We start from the raw sequence: 18,497 nt of genomic DNA on the forward strand, positions 1-18,497 counted from the left end.
TAGGAAACCTGTGGGGTGAACAGAAGAGGAGAGTCCACCAGCATATGGAGGAATGTTCTCAGATCCCTTGCCATGTATTCTCCAACCTCATCATGCATTATAGGAGAAGATTCAGAGCTGTTATCTTGGCAAAGGGAGGTATCAACTACAGTACTGGTTATCTTGGCAAAGGGAGTATTGACTACAATGGTGCCAATAGTAGTGCCACACATACTTTTTTTTAAAAAAAAACTAAAAGAAAACTGTTGTATTTGCTAAAAATGTAGTATTTTTGTATACTTTTTGAAGAAAAGATCAATTGGCTAAACAATAAAGACACTTTTTCACAGCCTTCTTTGCTCGTATTTACCAAGGTTGCCAATATTTGTGGAGGGCACTATAACTAGCCCTCTCATTCAGATTCGTAAATAACCATGAAAATATAATAAGATACAGTTACTTTTTATTTCTTTGCACCGATGTTTGTATTTAAAAAGCTATAGACATTGACAAGTTTTTTTTTAGTATAAAAAGTATTTTATTTAAGTACACAATAACAACTAAGAAAGTGAAAATGGATACTGATTTGACCAAGTATATAGAACACAGATGGAGAGTAGCTTGCCAAGGATATACTATATCTTTTTATGTACACTGTGATCTTAACCCACCTGAGGTGTGGTAATCCTTTTTGTGCATAGAATAACTCAGTAGAAACATCTGTGACAAATGCTTTGATGTTCTCCACCTTGTCAAAATAAACAATGCATGCTTTCTGAGATACAGATTTCACAAGCATACAGTATTACCTGCTTGGAATATTAAACAGGAGTTCTGGCAAATTGTGATTTTCTGTACATTTTCTTAATTCACATACAAATGTTTCAATAATAGCAAATAACTCAGAATGCGTTACATCCTGAGTTAATTAGTAGTTATAAAATGTGGTTAATTTCATATATAGTCTTATTTTAGTGTATAACCCTTTTATAAACATGTACACATAATGTGTGAATTCAAGAAATCAAGACACATAAAACTATAGGTTTAGAAATGGGATACCTACTATACAACCATACAGTTTATAAGTGACTGCCTTAAGGTACGACATCTGCATGGCTTTTACAAGTTAACAAAATCAAATTTCAAGCACTTGAACAATAAAAGCCACATTCATGTTTTATCCTCCGACTGTGGAAATGTTCCAGGGAAAACTGTTGTTTCATTTTTTTCTTTTTTCACTTGATATCTGACAGCTGAGTGTGTGCTAAACACACTGCCTTTTTTTCTCCATTGCAAGTGTTGGCTAAAGGTTTATTGACTGGGTACAACTGACATGCAAGAAACTGTGACCTAAAGCAGTGACATTGCAGGAAATTGGGGACAGCAGCATTGCATGATTTAACCATTTCAACAGTCCAAGGATGTATCCAACCCCTTGATCAACCTTGGTCACTTGAAGAGTCAACATGTTTGATGCAGATGTAGATGATATTTATTTTAATGGTCAGTAGAGATTTTAAAAATGGTAATAAAGCAGTGAAGCTACATTCAATGCTTTCTGATGATAGTCATAGGAAAGCAGTGGATTTGACAGGATGCAGTTGCCTTCACCTCCAAGGATGATATTATGAATGATTGTGGGCCGTTCATCACTCCTGGTAATACAATCTTCTTCTACCTTGTCAAATGAACCCTTCGTGTATGAGGGTTGTAAAAACTGGCGATGATGAGAAGCAGAGGCGTGGTGTAGATGTCGATGGAGCAGGTAGGTCTTCTCCTGCTTTGGAAGAGAAACACAGGCACGTTGCACACGGCAGGGCAGACCACTACTTAGAAGCGGCAGCGGCGCTTGTTTTGCCACCTCTGCCATTGCCTGGTTGCTTGCCGCTGGCTGAAAGGTTCAGAGGAGGGGGGGGAGAGAGAGAGAAGGGGGAGTAGAAAAAGAGGAGGAGGAAGAAGAAGATGTGAGAGAGGCTGAAGGGACTTTAGGTATAGCAGTCGTATCCTAGCCCGTCTCACCTCGAAAGTACATCTTACTGTTGTCAAAATGGACAATACATTGAACATCTCCTTGTCATCTGCTGACACTCTTCTTAACAGCACAATTGGCGGCGTGGGGTTCGATGGCTCCCTACACGCCATGAGATGTCCATATGGTACCATGGGGAATTCTACTAGGCTGGATGGAAACCAGTCCTACCTGTGCAACCGGCCAGATACCTACAGCGAGGACACCAACTCTATCATCATAGCAATTATCATCACAGCTCTCTACTCTATGATCTGCGTGGTTGGGCTTTTCGGAAATGTCCTGGTCATGTATGTTATCGTCAGGTAAGCAGTTTAATGTAACCATTTTTTCAGTGACCCTCTACTTTTGTGCCTGCCCTCAACACAACACAAGAATCACTAGACCGTGTTTATTCCATCTCATCCATGAGCCTTGAGATGCAAATCAATCACTCCTGTACTTAATTAGGACATCTTAGCAGGTCAGGTGTACTCCAATATCCTTGAGGGCGTCTCACATATGTCAAATAATAAACTGACTTTTTAGGCTTGAGAATTTGGGCATTAAAGAAATGCTGCATTTTTTTTTACATTTCACAATATAGTTGAATTGGAGTCTTATAGGTTGGTCAGCTGTCTACAGAAGGGGAACAAGACATCTTCTTGAGTAGGAAGTTTAGAGACTGTTTCTAGGATCTTTGCATATAGAGTATACAAAGTTTTACAGTCGCTTACTTGTGTTCACTTCCCCACATTCTGTGTCACTTTGTGGCAACCTTTGTTTTCATTGTCTTATACACTATTCAGATTTGTTTTTACATGTTATAACATGCATGATGATATTTTAAATGTTTTTTTTTTCATGGATCTAAATGTTTTATTTCCCAATATATTAAACAGGAAATAGTAGAGGGAACTTGTTAGGTGTGCCTGCATTTTTCTTATTTTCTAATATATTGTTGTCTTCTATGTCTCGAAAATTGTCTTTAATTACAAATTAAGGATATATGTGTTTAGCATGTTCTGAGGAGCGCACGTAGCCCAGCCAATTATATGTAAACAGCGCCATCTATTGATCGTAGTTATAACTCCTGTGTTGTGCGAGTGCTTACAGTGAATGTATCGAAATACTAGAATACATTGGGTGCATGCAAGAAAACCCTATGTCTTTAGATCCATTATCAACGTTAAAGCTTCTAAGAAAAATCACGGTTACATTTTCAGTTTAAGAAAATATATATATATATATATATATACATATATATATATATATATATATATATATATATTATGTATAGAGAGAAAGAGTATATTGACAATTTGTACATATAATGTATATGTATACCCACACACATACAAAAAGGTCATAAATACCTTTTTATGTGTATATAGTTATATATAGCAAAACCACAGTTCACTGTATAATAAAGCATATTTGCTGAAAATGTGTGTAACTATACTATTGTTTATATATGTCAAAATTATAAAATTGTTAGATACACATTATTAGGTGAAGTTACAAAACATCCCCTTTTCCAAAGCTCCAGAAAATTGAAATAAATTATATTTTTTTAATCCCACAATAAAAGGATTGAAATAAAGACCAGTGTGTGTCAGAAGGGATTTTTTTTTTTAATAGTCTTTGCTGAAACCAAAAAGCACAAAATAGATTATTAGGGTATTGTTAGTTTTCTACCTTCTATCATGTACAATAGTTGGAAATAAGTAAAAAGCAATCAAATAATTTGTGGCTGTTTTATTGACATTATATACATTTTACAATAGAGAAAAAAGTAGTTCTGTGTACATCAGTATCTTTTCTGATATAGTAACAAGGAAGGTGGAAACAACAAACTCAATATGAGTAGGTTTAGGAAATCATACATTGTAGGAAATCATATTTGGAAATCTTAACAAGATTTTCGGAGTTGTAATAAATATCTTTGGCAGAGTATCAAACATACACAAAAAATGATTTGTCTCAGTGGCGAAACATGGATAACAGTGTTTCTGGTATATAAAGAGCTTTTTTTAAAAAAAAAAAAATACTAAAAGTGTTCTACCATCATCCATGTTATTAGTAATGAAACTTCCATTTTAATTTGTTCATTCCCAGTTTGGACCCATTAATTGAACAGCACCAAATAATATTGTCTAATAAACTACAAACCTTGCCTAATCAACATTAGAATATTTGGCTCAGTTGTTAATTACTAAAATGAGAAAAATATTTTCACATATTACTATTAATCTATGTACCAGTTGTATGTTATTTTAAAACTTAGTTATGTAAGCCACTTATATTTTTATTTTACATCTCACTTAAGCTGATGGGCTTCATCCTTCACATCCACATGTATCTGTTTTTGCTGGTCAGATGTCTTTTCTGGTCCAGATATCTGCAGCAATTATAGATGACTTTTCTGCGTGTATTGACAATACAAATTGGCAAAATTGGTAGGAAAAAATGGGCGTCACCAAAAATTGTCATCACTTCTAAAATTAAAGCTGGAATAAAGTTTGCTTGACACTCTGCCTTGGGTGACATATATCATCAGCTTTCAAGAGTTGTATTGACCTCACAATTGTTCTACCACGTTTATTTAATTTGATATTGGTGCATTTGTAAACTGTGACCCATATCAGTAAGATATGGCTTCATGTACAGCAATTTGTTTATCAAAATCCCAAATAAAATAATATAGAGTTAATTATTCTATTTTTTTATTTTGTTTTAGATTATAAAATACAAATCTTACCCACAGTACAAGATAGAAAATGCATTTCATGCTACATCACTACAGGAAGAACAATTATATAGTCAACGAAACACAATGATGTTGAAGACTCACTTGATGTCCATTGCTAGTTATATGACTAGAACACTAGAGCAGGGTACACGACTCCCCTTCAAGGACCACAAACAGTCCAGGAATTCTGTGAATCCTTGCCTGAAAACAAGTTTCATCTACCAGGTTAATTTGTGGCATATTTGCGAACCTTGAGGCCTGGAGTTGTGTACTACAGGCCAAGAATATACTAGGCCCCCCTTCTCTTACAGACACACTTTTAATACATTATACTAGTCTCACTCCTACAACAAAGATACATCTAATTTCATTCTCAGCAAAACATTTGTCATAACAAATGTAAATGTAAAATGTCTTTGTTTTACTCTCGTTTAACATGACTGTATTATTTTTTCCACACAAAAATATTAACCCCTTAACGTCCATTGCCGGGTCAGGCACGTCATGCAAAACGGTCACTTAACGACCTATGACGTGCCTGACACGTCATGAGACTTAAACAAGCTTAGAAAGTGATCAACGATCACTTTCTAAGCTTAAACGGTGTTGCTGTAATGCCTCGATGTCGAGGCATTCAGCAACACCGAGATCGGCATGATGGGCCATGTCTGGCGTCAACAGCCGCCATACATTGTCAATCAGGAGGCATCCAGCGACACCAAACACTTACCTCTGGGTGGGCTGTGACCGCTCCGGAGAGCGGTCACAGCCGCAGCTGCACGTTGTCTTCGCCATCCGCAAGATGGCGGCGGCCCGGGAAAAAGAATAATAAAGTTTTAAAAGTTGGCTAGACGGTCTCCAGACCCTCTAGTGAACTCTGGCTCCACTTGCAGGTTGAATACAGATACTGCATTCAACCATACAAGTCAATGGAGCCCAGCTTTCTAATCACTATGTGATTAGGAAAATATTAAAAAAAAAAATATATAAAAAAAAAAAAAAGGAAAAAAAGAAAAAGCTTAAAAAAAACATGGTAACATTTAAAAATTATTATGCTTTAGAGGAACTATCCAGTTCCAGCAAAATGTAAAAAAAAAAAAGTCCAAAAAGAGTAAAATAAATAAAATAAAAAAATAAAGTTTATTATTATGAGCAAGTGCTAAAATTAGCACTGACATGGAAAAATTTAAATAAAAGCATTTCAAATACCCAAGGGGTGTCTAATTTAAAAAAATGAATGGTTTGATGGGGTAAATTGGAGTGGCCGGGCTCAAAGATAGGGCATAGGCACAGACTGACCGAAATGGGGGGAAAAAAAGCGCACTTCCAAAATGTGGCATTTTAACCCCAAACACCAGACAAACCCATACATGTGGGGTATGACTGAACTCGGGAGATGTTCCTGAACACATATTAGGGTGTTGTTTGATAGTGACGTATACCTAGAGCTATAAATTTATACCCAAAGTACAATTTGTGTGAAAAAAATACAAAAAAAAATACTACCACAAAGTGTGGCAAAGGCTGGTGGTAGAATCTGATGCATGGAAAGGGTTAAATACTACCATTTTAAGTACCTTGGGGTGTCTAGTTTTCAAAAATATATGGTTTTATGAGGTAAATTGTAGTGGCCAGGCTCAAAGATAGGGCATAGGCACAGACTGACCAAAATAGGGGAAAAAAAGCGCACTTCCCAAATGTGGCCTTTTAACCCCAAACAGCAGTCAAACCCATGCATTGGTGGTATCACTGTACTCGAGAGATGTTGTTGAACACATATTAGGGTGTTGTTTGATAGTGACGTATACCTGGAGCTATAAATGTATACCCAAAGTACAATTTGTGTAAAAAAAAAAATACCAAAAAAATACTAACACAAAGTGTGGCAAAGGCTGGTGGTAGAATCTCATGCATGGAAAGGGTTAAAATACTAGCATTTGAAATACCTTGGGGTGTCTAGTTTTCAAAAATATATGGTTTGATGGGGTAAATTGAATTAGCCGGCTTCAAAGATGGTCCTATTAGGACATGGGGGCAGAATGACCAGAGGTAAAAGTTCCAAGTTAAAAAATGTGCACTTCCTAAATGTGGCGTTTTACCTCCCAAACAACTCAACAAACCCATGCATGAGGGGTATCACTGTACTCGGGAGATGTTGCTGAACACATATTGGGGTGTTGTTTGAAAGTGATGTATACCAGGAGCTGTAAATCCATACCTGAAGAGCAATTTTAGCGATAAAAAAACACAAAATAAATTACTACCACAAAGTTTGACAAAGGCTGATGGTAGAATTAGTGCATGGAAAGAGTTAAAATTGTAGCATTTGAAATACCTTGGGGTGTCTAGTTTTCAAAAATATATGATTTGATGGGGTAAATTGCATTGGCCGGCTTCAAAGATACCCGAAATGGCACATGGGGGGAAGAATTACCAGATTTGGAAAAAATGGTTTTGAAATAGCAAAATGCTACTTGTACTTAATGCTCCATAACGTGCAGAAAAAAGCAAAAAAACATAAAAACATTGGGTATTTCTAAACTCAGGACAAATAGTAGAATATATTTAGTAGGTTTTTTCATTAGCTTTTTTGGATGAGTAAAAGATTTTTGGGGTAAAAGTCAGAAAATGTGTTTTTTTTTTACATTTTTCATCATATTTTATTATTTTTTTATGGAAAATTAGATAATATGATTAAAACAATGGTATCTGAAGAAAGCCCTTCTTGTGCTGAAAAAACAACATATAATTTGTGTGGGTTCACTAAATGAGTGAAGAGAAAATTACATCTAAACACGAACACCGCAAAAGTGTTAAAACAGCCTCGGTCCCAATGGTACAAAAGGTAAAACACAGCCTGGTCCTTAAGGGGTTAAGGATGATCAGTGTATTTATTTCGTTTTGCTAATTTACTTGTTCTCCTCTATGTGAGATTTAAATATCTCTTCACATCCATGACTCCAAATCTATTTTGTTTATTTCTTCCACATGTTACCACTCTACGCCTCCTATGATCCCACATATTTAATCCCACTCCATAGACTATGCATCTATTTCATTTCCATACATTAGATAATCTTGTACCATTAAGTCATCATCCCGTTATTTTATATGACTCTGAAATCAACCTATTGTTCCCCTATAGCTCCATATTGTTATGGCATCACCTCTTCCATCACCATTATTCTCTCCCAATGCTTTCCCCTTTACCGACTTACATATTTCCTTACTTCCAAAATAATGAAACTTATTTTTTCATTATCTCTTTGGGTACTGAGAATTGTTTGCTACCTGTTAAGACTACCTAACAAGAGTTTTCTTCCTGAATCAATCAGAGGCTTTAAGATAGAGGATGATAAAACTAAAGAGAAAATTAAAGCCTGCAGCAGTAGCTGGCTAAAGTCATAGGGCACCGTGTATGATTGAATTTTGCTATCATTATTAGTACAATTATCTCTGGTGCTCCCTACTCTAGGCAAGTTGCATAGGGGTGCATTTCTGCTACGGGTGGATCCTGCTTACCTTGGTACCCCCTATAAAGGTGAGTGTTTGTGCACATTATGTGAGTCTTAATACAATATACAAGACTAACTAATGTGCCTAATATTTTTGGGAGAACGTGTGTGTTTCATTCTTATATCTGGGCCACTGTATTGTTGGGCCATCTAGAAGGGCTTGTCTCTAGTATAGGATTTTCCATCTTTCTGTTAACAGAATTGAATAAAGTATTATTACCAATAAATGTGTGGTCTTCCTTGCATTTTTTATACATGCAGATGCAATATCATATATACAGTATATATATATATATATATATATATATATACAGTATATATATATATATATATATATATATACAGTATATATATACAGTATATATATATATATATATATATATATATATATATATATATACACACACACACACACACAAAATCTTGTTATGGATCTATCACAGTACATGGCATTAAATAAAAGGAAGAAAACGAAGACGTGTTTGTTTTTTGGGATAGATGTACTTTGGGATAGATGTACTTTCTGTTTAATTGCTTTAGAGTAATATGAATTCATTCCAGGGCTACTAAATTTTCCTCGAGTCAGATATAATATTCTGTGTCCCTGCTGCATTGGCAGACAGTATTAGAGGAAGATCTTTTTGGATTTACGATACAGCCCTTGGAGATATAGCTAACATTTTGACGCTGATGGTGCATGTTCCTACAACAAATTCAGCAATTGAGAGGATGCATCTTTCATTATCAGATGTGGTGAAATCACTAATGTGCTATTTTGCAAACTGGAATAAATTAGCAAACAATTTGTCTTTGGGCAGATTTTGACACATAGCACATTAAGTGGAAGATACCAAGAGACAGTCGAAGGAACAAAACATTCAGTCTATAAAAGTAAAGCAGTCTGAAGACGTTGAAAGACTAGCCATCTTAAAGCATTATATGCAGGGTTGTTTTCTATGTGCTGAGCTATGACTGTCCTGTCATAGTAATGATGCTCCAATAAGCTTTTAAATCCATAGAGCTATATGATAAACATGCAAAAGTATGTTTTGTGTGGTAATTTTTACCCCATAATGCGCCATTTTGCAGGAGAAGGTTTTTTTGGCAACGCGTCCTGTGGCGTAGTCTGGCCAGACATTCTATTTCTGTTTATTATTATTAAACACTATTTTATTATTTATATTAAAGTTCTGCCCATTGAGGTATTGATTTGTTTGCTATAGGCCTCTCTGTTTTTTTAGGGGATTGAAATTCCCAGTACAAGTAGATGTATTCCCTGTTTTCTAGCTGGGATCCTAGTAATCTATATACAACATATAAGTTAATTATACATATATACGTGTAAAGGTAGAGTTATTAATTATGCAGAATACAGAAAAAAACATAAAAGCCATACTGTTAGAATAAAGGTTAAGAACCATTTCATGAGCGGCCAGTCTCGTGAGGTGGCGCTTTATACAATGTTTCCAGTGAGAGTGGTACACCGGTGTATATGGGTTTACATAATATGTGAAATCAAGGCAGAACTTCAAATGGAAATAATGGAAGGTGTATTCAGAGTAATTTGTTATCCCTGGAAAGCAAGGGTATAATAAAAGCCGAGACGCAAGTTAGTAAACTCTTGGTGCTATTTGAGGTTGATCACTATAAAGTTATGAAACCAGCTTTGTAAAACAGAAAGGTGTTGTGCAAGACAGTGCCACAGTTACACAACAGGCAGAGCCGGCCCTACTTTAGAAGGGGCGGCACTTTGCCGCCCCAAGCGCTTTTTTGTTGTTTGTTGTTTGAAACGGAGGAGAGAGAGAGGGGCACCGAGTGGTTTTCGCTTACCCGCTCGGCGCCCCTCTCTCTCTCTCCTCTGCGGCGAGTCTCCCTGTTCGGTCTCGGTGCCGGCTTGTAATGCAGAGCGCCGGAAGTGCCGTCAATTTCCGGCGCTCAGCATTACAAGCCGGCACCGTGGCAGAGCAGGGAGACTCGCCGCAGGACTGTTTAAAGGTAAGTACCGGGGGAGGGGGGTAGATTATGGCGTCGGCGAAGTTTAAAATGCCGCCCCCACCCCCGGCGTCGGCGGGGGGGGGGCGGCATTTTAAACTTCGCCCCAGGCGGCGTTAAGCCTTCGGCCGGCCCTGACAACAGGTCCCCTAGGCAAAAAGAGCATTGCTGTCTGGTATTAAAATAATTAAAATGGATTTGTAAGAAGTACATATGGAAGGACATCTGAACTTGAAATCTCTGTAAAAGTAAAAATGGAGACAATCAAAAATGTTAATGGTTGAATCAAGAATAAAATGCAAACAGGCAAAATAAAATAAGCCAAAAACGTGGCAACAAATTTTTTGTATAGAAAACAGTATTAATGTCGTAAACAGTTTTCTTATGGTGTGAATAGCTGGATTATTCCTTGATGTGATAAACATTTCATTTTAAACTTACCTACTTTTAAGAGTTTAGCTCTCCCGTTGATTTTTATTAACGTGCATTCATCTTTTGTCAGCCGCCAAATATACGATTCACCCCATGAAACTATTATATTCTATACAATGAACAGTGCGCGGAGGCCTAGTTAAGTGTTAAGACCATTTTTGACATTTGAAATAATAGGCATTTCGATCCTGATATGTTATTGTTTTCATATAAATGCTCTATGGATTGCCATTATTATTCTAGAACGGTTACAAAACATTTCCGATGATTTATTTACTTACGAACGATCAAGATTTAACTAAAGTGCCACATGGTGCAGTAGGTTTCAAAAGCTCTATTTGCTTCATCTTTTTCCAAGGAGACATTGTTCTAGAACTTTTTAACGCTGAGTGATTTACCTAAAAATGTATTTCCTATGTGTTAATTTTCTTAGTTAGTTATTTAGGATATGTTATTTTATGAAAAATATACAACAACATTGATAACCAAACCATGATAACCAAACATGGACTGGTTTTGGATCTGAGGCTGCTGGTTTGATAGCCAATTATTGGTTCAGTGTCCTATTCTCAAAGTCTGCCCACTCAACATACAGTTGCTTTTGCCCCTTGCCACTCACCCCTCACTTTAAGTAATTTAAATCTTACTTACCCAACACATTTCACAGAAATAAATAAAAAAGAGGGAGAATATTACCATTAAAAGGCACCTACTTATATAATGGAGACAGAGGCCATCTCTGTTCTGATTGTACGTAAAAATAAATCAAGGCTATTTCTATTATTTAAAAGTAGCTGCCCTATAAGTTCCTGTAACATATTCAGTATGTAAGGGCTATACTCCATGAATCTCAATGACAAATTGCATAAGCTTGTATTTTCAGTGCCTTATGCGCTAGTTTATACATGGACGTTCATGCACACTATGCTTACAGAGCCCACACTTCACCACTGATGATGAACAATAACCATTTCAAATGCAACTTATTGTATAAATATCAAAAACAGTTCCCAATTTGACATAACGTTAGCTAGAAGAAAAATCCTTGGTTTAAAATGACATTCTAATCAATCTGCATATTTTAATCTTCACTATATAACTGTCCATTTATTAAATGATAAGTCGATTTTTGGTACGTCAAGGAGCACTATCAAACCGTCTACTGTCTCACATTTTTGAAGTGTTTAACTTGCAATTTTCCACTTATCCACCAGGGTGTCTGAGGTAACAATACATCCGTGGTGCTTAATGGTACACATTTAATGTTCTGTCTGCCAAATTTTATTCAGCATGCTATTAAGAGATAGTTCTTAGCATTTATATAACTTAAAAATATATTTAAATTCTATCATTCTGTCCCTCAAAGAATGACTTCGTGATTCTTGTGTGATGTCTCTACATGACCTCCCAGGATTTAAATCTAACTTGAAATACAGTTTTAAACATTTTGTTGGTTTCCATGGCAACTCAATCCCATCTTATCCTCATTCCAGCTGTCCCACAAAATACCATATTGACTTTTCTGATGGCACTAGGAGCAGATGTGGGTAGCCCTACTTTTGACTTATGAATAAGTTCTCTGCAGCAAGCAATTCAAATAGGGCTGTGCTCAAACCAACCATCTGTGCCAATCTTACTTAATGTACTTAGGATTCATGCACTGTCTTATCTTTGATTTAGAATTACGTTTTATTTACTTAGATTGCAGTTATACTAAAATATATGGTATGTAGTATTTTAGGTTCCTAAAGAAACATTAATTTGTAGATGATGTTTAATCATAATTATATAAGCTAATCTTATTTCTTTTTTATGGCACATGTTTCAGTTGTGGTACAGAAGTATATGCTATGATCTAGATGTACATTTGTTCTATATTGTCACATTACTTGTCAAGTGCTTCTGACAATAACTAAGATGCATTAGTGTTGTCAAATCCATACCAGTACTGTATGCGTACTGTTACAGATATTATTTCATCTTATTACCCTTTTTGACACAATATAATGTGTCATTTGTCAACTATGTTGGCTACTTGTGGTGCACTTGCATTACAGAGCCTGCAAGTTGTTTTCACACATATATTTAGATAACATACATAGTGGCCTAATGTACCGTACTCCATGTTTATTGATATTTCTTTTCATTTATATAATGAATAGTGTCAACATAATTTATAGTTATTTCAGCAAATATGATATACAGTACACACACGTATATATATATATATATATATATATATATATATACTCTCTCTCTCTACATATATTTACAGTCTCTCACAAAAGTTTATTTTATTATACAACACTGAAGAAATGACACTCTGCTACAATGTAAAGTAGTGAGTGTACAGCCTGTATAACAGAGTAAATTTGCTGTCCCCTCAAAATAACTCAACACACAGCCATTAATGTCTAACACCTCGGAAACAAAAGTGAGTATACCCCTAAGTGAAAATGTCCACATTGAGCCCAAAGTGTCAATATTTTCCAGCACTGCCTTAACCCACTTGGGCATGGAGTTTCACAGGTTGCCACTGGAGTCCTCTTCCACTCCTCCATGACGACATCACGGAGCTGGTGGATGTTAGCTTGCGCTACCCCACCTTCTGTTTCAGGATGCCCCACAGATGCTTGGCCAGTCCATCACATTTACCCCCGCTTCTTTTGCAAGGAAGTGGGCATCTTGAAGGTGTGTTTGGGGTCGTTATCATGCTGGAATACTGCCCTGCGTCACAGTCTCCAAAGGGAGGGGATCAAGCTCTGCTTCAGGATGTCACAGTACATGTTGGCATTCATGGTTCCCTCAATGAACTGTAGCTCCCCAGTGCCGGCAGCACTCATGCAACTAAGTTTATCTTGGTCTCATCGGACCACAGGACATGGTTCCAGTAATCCATGTTCTTAGTCTGCTTGTCGTCAGCAAACTGTTTGCTGGCTTTCTTGTGCATCATCTTTGGAAGAGGCTTCCTTCTGAGCCAATTTGATGCAGTGTGCGGCGTATGGTCTGAGCACTGACAGGCTGACCCTCATCCCTTCAACCTCTGCAGCAATGCTGGCAGCACTCATACATCTATTTTCCAAAGACAACCTCTGGATACGGCGCTGAGCACGTGCATTCAACATCTTTGGTTGACCATGGCAAGGCCTGTTCTGAGTGGAACCTGTCCTGTGAAACCACTGGATGGTCTAGCCCACAGTTCTGCAGCTCAGTTTCAGGGTCTTGGCAATCTTCTTCTGCTCCCCAGTCACACCTTAGACATTGTAACACTAACGAGTCACATGACACCGGGGAGAGGAAATGGCTAATTGGGACCAATTTGGACATTTCCACTTAGGGGTGTACTCACTTGTGTTGCCAAGGTGTTAGACATTAATGGCTGTGTGTTGAGTTATTTTGAGGGGACAGCAAATTTACACTGTTATACAGGCTGTACACTCACTACTTTACATTGTAGCAGAGTGTCATTTCTGTAGTGTTGTCACATGAAAAAATATAATAATATAATAAATAATAATAATAACAAAAAAATATATTTCCAAAAATGTGAGGGGTGTACTCACTTTTGTGAGATACTGTATATATATATATACATACATTTCACTTTCTATATAAAAGTCTCTGGTTTGTCAACAAAGGCCTATTTAAATGTACTTTAAATCATATTGCATGGCACTTTATACACAATCCCAATTCATGGTAATTCAAAAATCTGCAACTACAAAACCATTTTATGTATCGTCTCAGTTGGTAGCCCAATCATAATTATCTTTTGCACATATATCAGTTACTTGGTTTCCTTTGTTGGCCAAACTGCACTTCCTGCCGTCTCAACAATGTATTGAGAGGTGCTTTTGTGCCCAGACTTTAGGAATCTTGAATCATACATAAAATGTAATTTCTGTAAAGTCTTTCTGAGCATGTTACTAGTAACTACCTTCTAAATCTAACATTGTGTAATTTAAGGGATAACGTCATAACTAAATCCTGCACTGAAAACTATGACTTTCATTATTAATCATAACATGTACATATTCTTTAATTTTTCATGATCGCTTAGTAAAAGTTCCATCCTACTGCCAGCCCACGCTGGAGGTTGCTAGATACTTCCTGTTGTCTACGTGAATTAATTTATCAGGTTGTCCACTCTACATTCATTCAGTTCAGCTGGAAAGTTAATATTAATATCACAAAAAAACATATAAAATGTGATCCAGTAGCATACTGGTAGGTAATAGTATGGGATTCTTCTATTAATTAGTGGAAAAGAACATAGGTATATAGGTGTAAGAATCAAAGTCAAAGACATTCTGTAACATGACATTTCTCTTTTAATTGCTAAGAACATCGATATGCATTTCAACTTGCATTTCTGAGCATACGGATACTTATTAATAGTAACCTTCAAAGATTACTTCTAATTTCTGTGCACTTATATTCTACATCTTTCAAATTAGCTTGCAATTACTAACACCGTAACTTTAAATTTAGTAGCGCTATGCCTTGAATGTAATAGCTATGTGGTGAATTTGGAAATTTGCAGTGTATTTTAGCATTTGCAAAATCAAACTCATTGATCATAAACTGCAGTGCTGTATGCAGTAGCATAGCCAAAATGCTATGGTTTTAACATATTTTGTTCAAATAAACCTTTGCAGACACAGATGTTGTCACTGGTGTTAGTCATGTGATATTTTGGGTGCTCAAATACCACAATAAGTTGATTTATAGCAATGCTAATTAACCCCTTAAGGACAATAGGGGTTATTACTCGTAGTATATTGTGGGACAATGGCTATTTTAACATTTTTCGGTGTTCGTGTTTAGCTGTGATTTTCTTCTTTCTCATTTCGTGCTCCCACACATATTATATATTGTTTTTTTCAGGACAAACAGGGCTTTCTTTAGATACCATTAATTTTATCATATCATCTAATTTACTATAAAAAAATGATAAAATATGGGGATTTTTTGTTAAAAAATTACTTTTTCTCACTTTTTAAACAAAAAACTTTTACTTATCTGCAAAAACGAATGAAAAAACCTGCTAAATAGATTCTACTATTTGTCCTGAGTTTAGAAATACCCAATGTTTTTATGTTTTTTTGCTTTTTTCTGCACGTTATGGGGCAATAAGTACAGGTAGCGTTTTGCTATTTCAAAACCTTTTTTTCCAAATCTGGTAATTCTTCCCCCCATGTGCCATTTCGGGTATCTTTGAAGCCGGCCAATGCAATTTACCCCATCAAGTCATATATTTTTAAAAACTAGACACCCCAAGGTATTTCACATGCTGGTAATTTAACCCTTTCCATGCACTAATTTTACCACCAGCCTTTGTGAAACTTTATGGTAGTAAATTTTTTTGTATTTTTTTCCACACACGTTGTACTTCAGGTATAAAATTATCGCTCCTGGTATATGTCCCTGTCAAACAACACCCCAATATGTGTTCAGTAACATCTCCTGAGCGCAGTGATACCCCACATGCATGGGTTTGTTGGGTTATTTGGGAGGTAAAAGGCCGCCTTTGTGAGGTGTGTATTTTTTGGCCATTTAGACATCTGATCCTACTGCCCCCATGTCCCATATTTGGGACACCTTTGAACCCGGCCAATTCAATTTATCCCATCCACTCATGCATTTTTTAATACGAGACACCCTATGGGCATTTGTAATGCCAATATTTTAACTCTTTCCATGCTGGAATTTTTGTAAAGATAAAGAATTTTAGGACTTGCTTATTAATTTTTTTTTTTTTTTGGTGACAGTGGGGATTTTTATGTTACCATATTATTTTTATTTTTTTAAACATTTTTTAAAAAAATTTTTTTTAAATTTTTTTACATTTTTTTTTATTAATCACTCATTAGTGAGCTGGGCTCCATTGACCTTGCATGGTTGGATGCAGTACCTGCATTCAACCTGCAGGAGGAGCTCGAGAGTTCACAAGAGGGTCTGGATAGACTCTCTGAACTCAGATCTATTGTTAATGCCATCCTGTGAATGACGGCAACGTCATTCACAGGATGGCACTTGTGGTTGCTCTTCGGAGCAATCACAAGGTGATCGGGGGTCGGGGGCTAGTGTTGCTGATATGCCTCGATATCGAGGCATGTCAGTAACACCATTTATGCTTAGGAAGCGATTCAGATCGCTTCCTAAGCTGTTTTAGCCGGGCGCCGCCGCGATCTTTCATGATCGGTGCGGCGGCGGCCATTTTTCTTCCGGGGAGGGCTGCCGAGGGCTGCCCTCCCCGGATCCACGGTCAGCCTCACTTGGGAGGCTTCCGTGGATGCTGCAAAGCCGCCGATCGCGGCGAAAACGCCGCGATCGCGGCGATGCAGCTGTTTAACGGCAGCCCGTACATGTACGGGCATTGTCGTTAACCCGTTGCACGGCAACCCCGTACATGTACGTGGATTGTCGTTAAGGGGTTAAGTCCTTTCCTCCATAGACTTTTATTAATCAGAGGGTCTGGCTCAGTGATTAGGCTGGGCTGTTGTAATGTTTACAACAGCTAGTATCATACGGAGTTAGGATGTTTGTCTAGTCGATTCGGCTGTAAAATATTACTCGATTCTCGAAGGCAAAATTTTATTACACTGGTTTTTCATTGAAATGTTTTCATTTATTAATAAATCATTAAATATTCTAGCCAGACTGTATGAAGGACTATACCTACTATAATGCCAAAAAATGTTTTATAAGAAAGAATATGTTATCTTGAGTTGTAGAAGCAAAAGACTCAATCCTGACAATTTATGTTACTCTCTATTGCAAAAATTGTAGCCAAATGTGCTACAATTAGGTTAGTCTGCTAAACAATGCCAACAGCTGTCTAACTGATTTGGGTTTTTTATGACCCATATGGAATCTTGTTACTGCTTTTGCTGTAATTCTCTTTGATGAAATTATTAAAATATCTGTATCAAATCCTATTTTCATTTATGCTTATGGTTCGGTGTGAAATTCCATTTGCTTTCTTCCTATAGCAAATAGTACCTATAATTATTCCCACAACATAAAATAAAAACTTATAGTCTTTACCATTTATACAAATATATACAGTAATTTAGCACAGTTTTCCCATGACCCAGTACCCAATTTCCACGCATGTGGAACGAGAAAAGAACTGGTGACAGTAGCAATGTCCACAATGAGTGCTGGGTTTTGACCTAGCTTGAGAAATCCAGGTTTAGCACAAAATAAAAGAAGTGAAATGGATATTTTGCTCCTATTTTATTCTTTCCTGCTTTTTAATTAGTCCCGTTTCTTTAATATGGCCATCTTAAAACTTATTTCATACAGATTTTTTCATTAATTCACTATGAACATACTAAAATGACGTAACGAGTTTGATCCAATGCCAAATAAAAAAACCTATCACAAGTACTAAATAAGGAATTAACAGCAATCCTCATATATAGTGCAAACCATATTTACATTTCATCACAATTAATTTCTGTCTGGTGCGTGCCTTGGCCTCTCTTTTTGTGGAAGTACTCCAAACAGCTAGAATATTGCAGAAGGATTAGCGAAAGAAAGAGAGGTGCAGAAATGCTTCCACTATGTACAGATGTCCTATCCCTCATTTTGAGGCCTAGTTAACAGATCTGATACCTGGGAAAAGCAGACGAAGAAAGAAGGCAAAAGAACAAGAAGAGGCAAAAGAAGAAGCAGAACTCTAGAAAGAGGGACAAAGACACGAAAACGATCGGCAATGAAGGTAGGGAGACATTGAGAGAGTGAGTGATAGAGTAAGAGAAACAAAAGTAACAAAATGCAAACAAAAATTATGAACTCTCTGCTTTGT

The 18,497-nt window shown here is 36.6% G+C and overlaps 1 protein-coding gene across 1 annotated transcript in view; it reads left to right on the plus strand.

Annotated features, from left to right (window-relative positions):
• Window positions 1-1,946: 1,946 nt before the first annotated feature.
• OPRM1 (opioid receptor mu 1) overlaps window positions 1,947-18,497 on the plus strand; it is a 34,330-nt gene continuing 17,779 nt past the window's right edge. Inside the window, exon 1 of the mRNA XM_053460014.1 lies at window positions 1,947-2,316. Coding sequence (XP_053315989.1) covers window positions 2,030-2,316 — 287 coding nt within the window. The 5' untranslated portion in view covers window positions 1,947-2,029. The remainder of the gene's footprint in view (window positions 2,317-18,497) is intronic.

The sequence above is a fragment of the Spea bombifrons genome, chromosome 3 (genome assembly GCF_027358695.1).
Source record: "Spea bombifrons isolate aSpeBom1 chromosome 3, aSpeBom1.2.pri, whole genome shotgun sequence".
In the NCBI taxonomy this organism is placed as follows: domain Eukaryota; kingdom Metazoa; phylum Chordata; class Amphibia; order Anura; family Pelobatidae; genus Spea; species Spea bombifrons.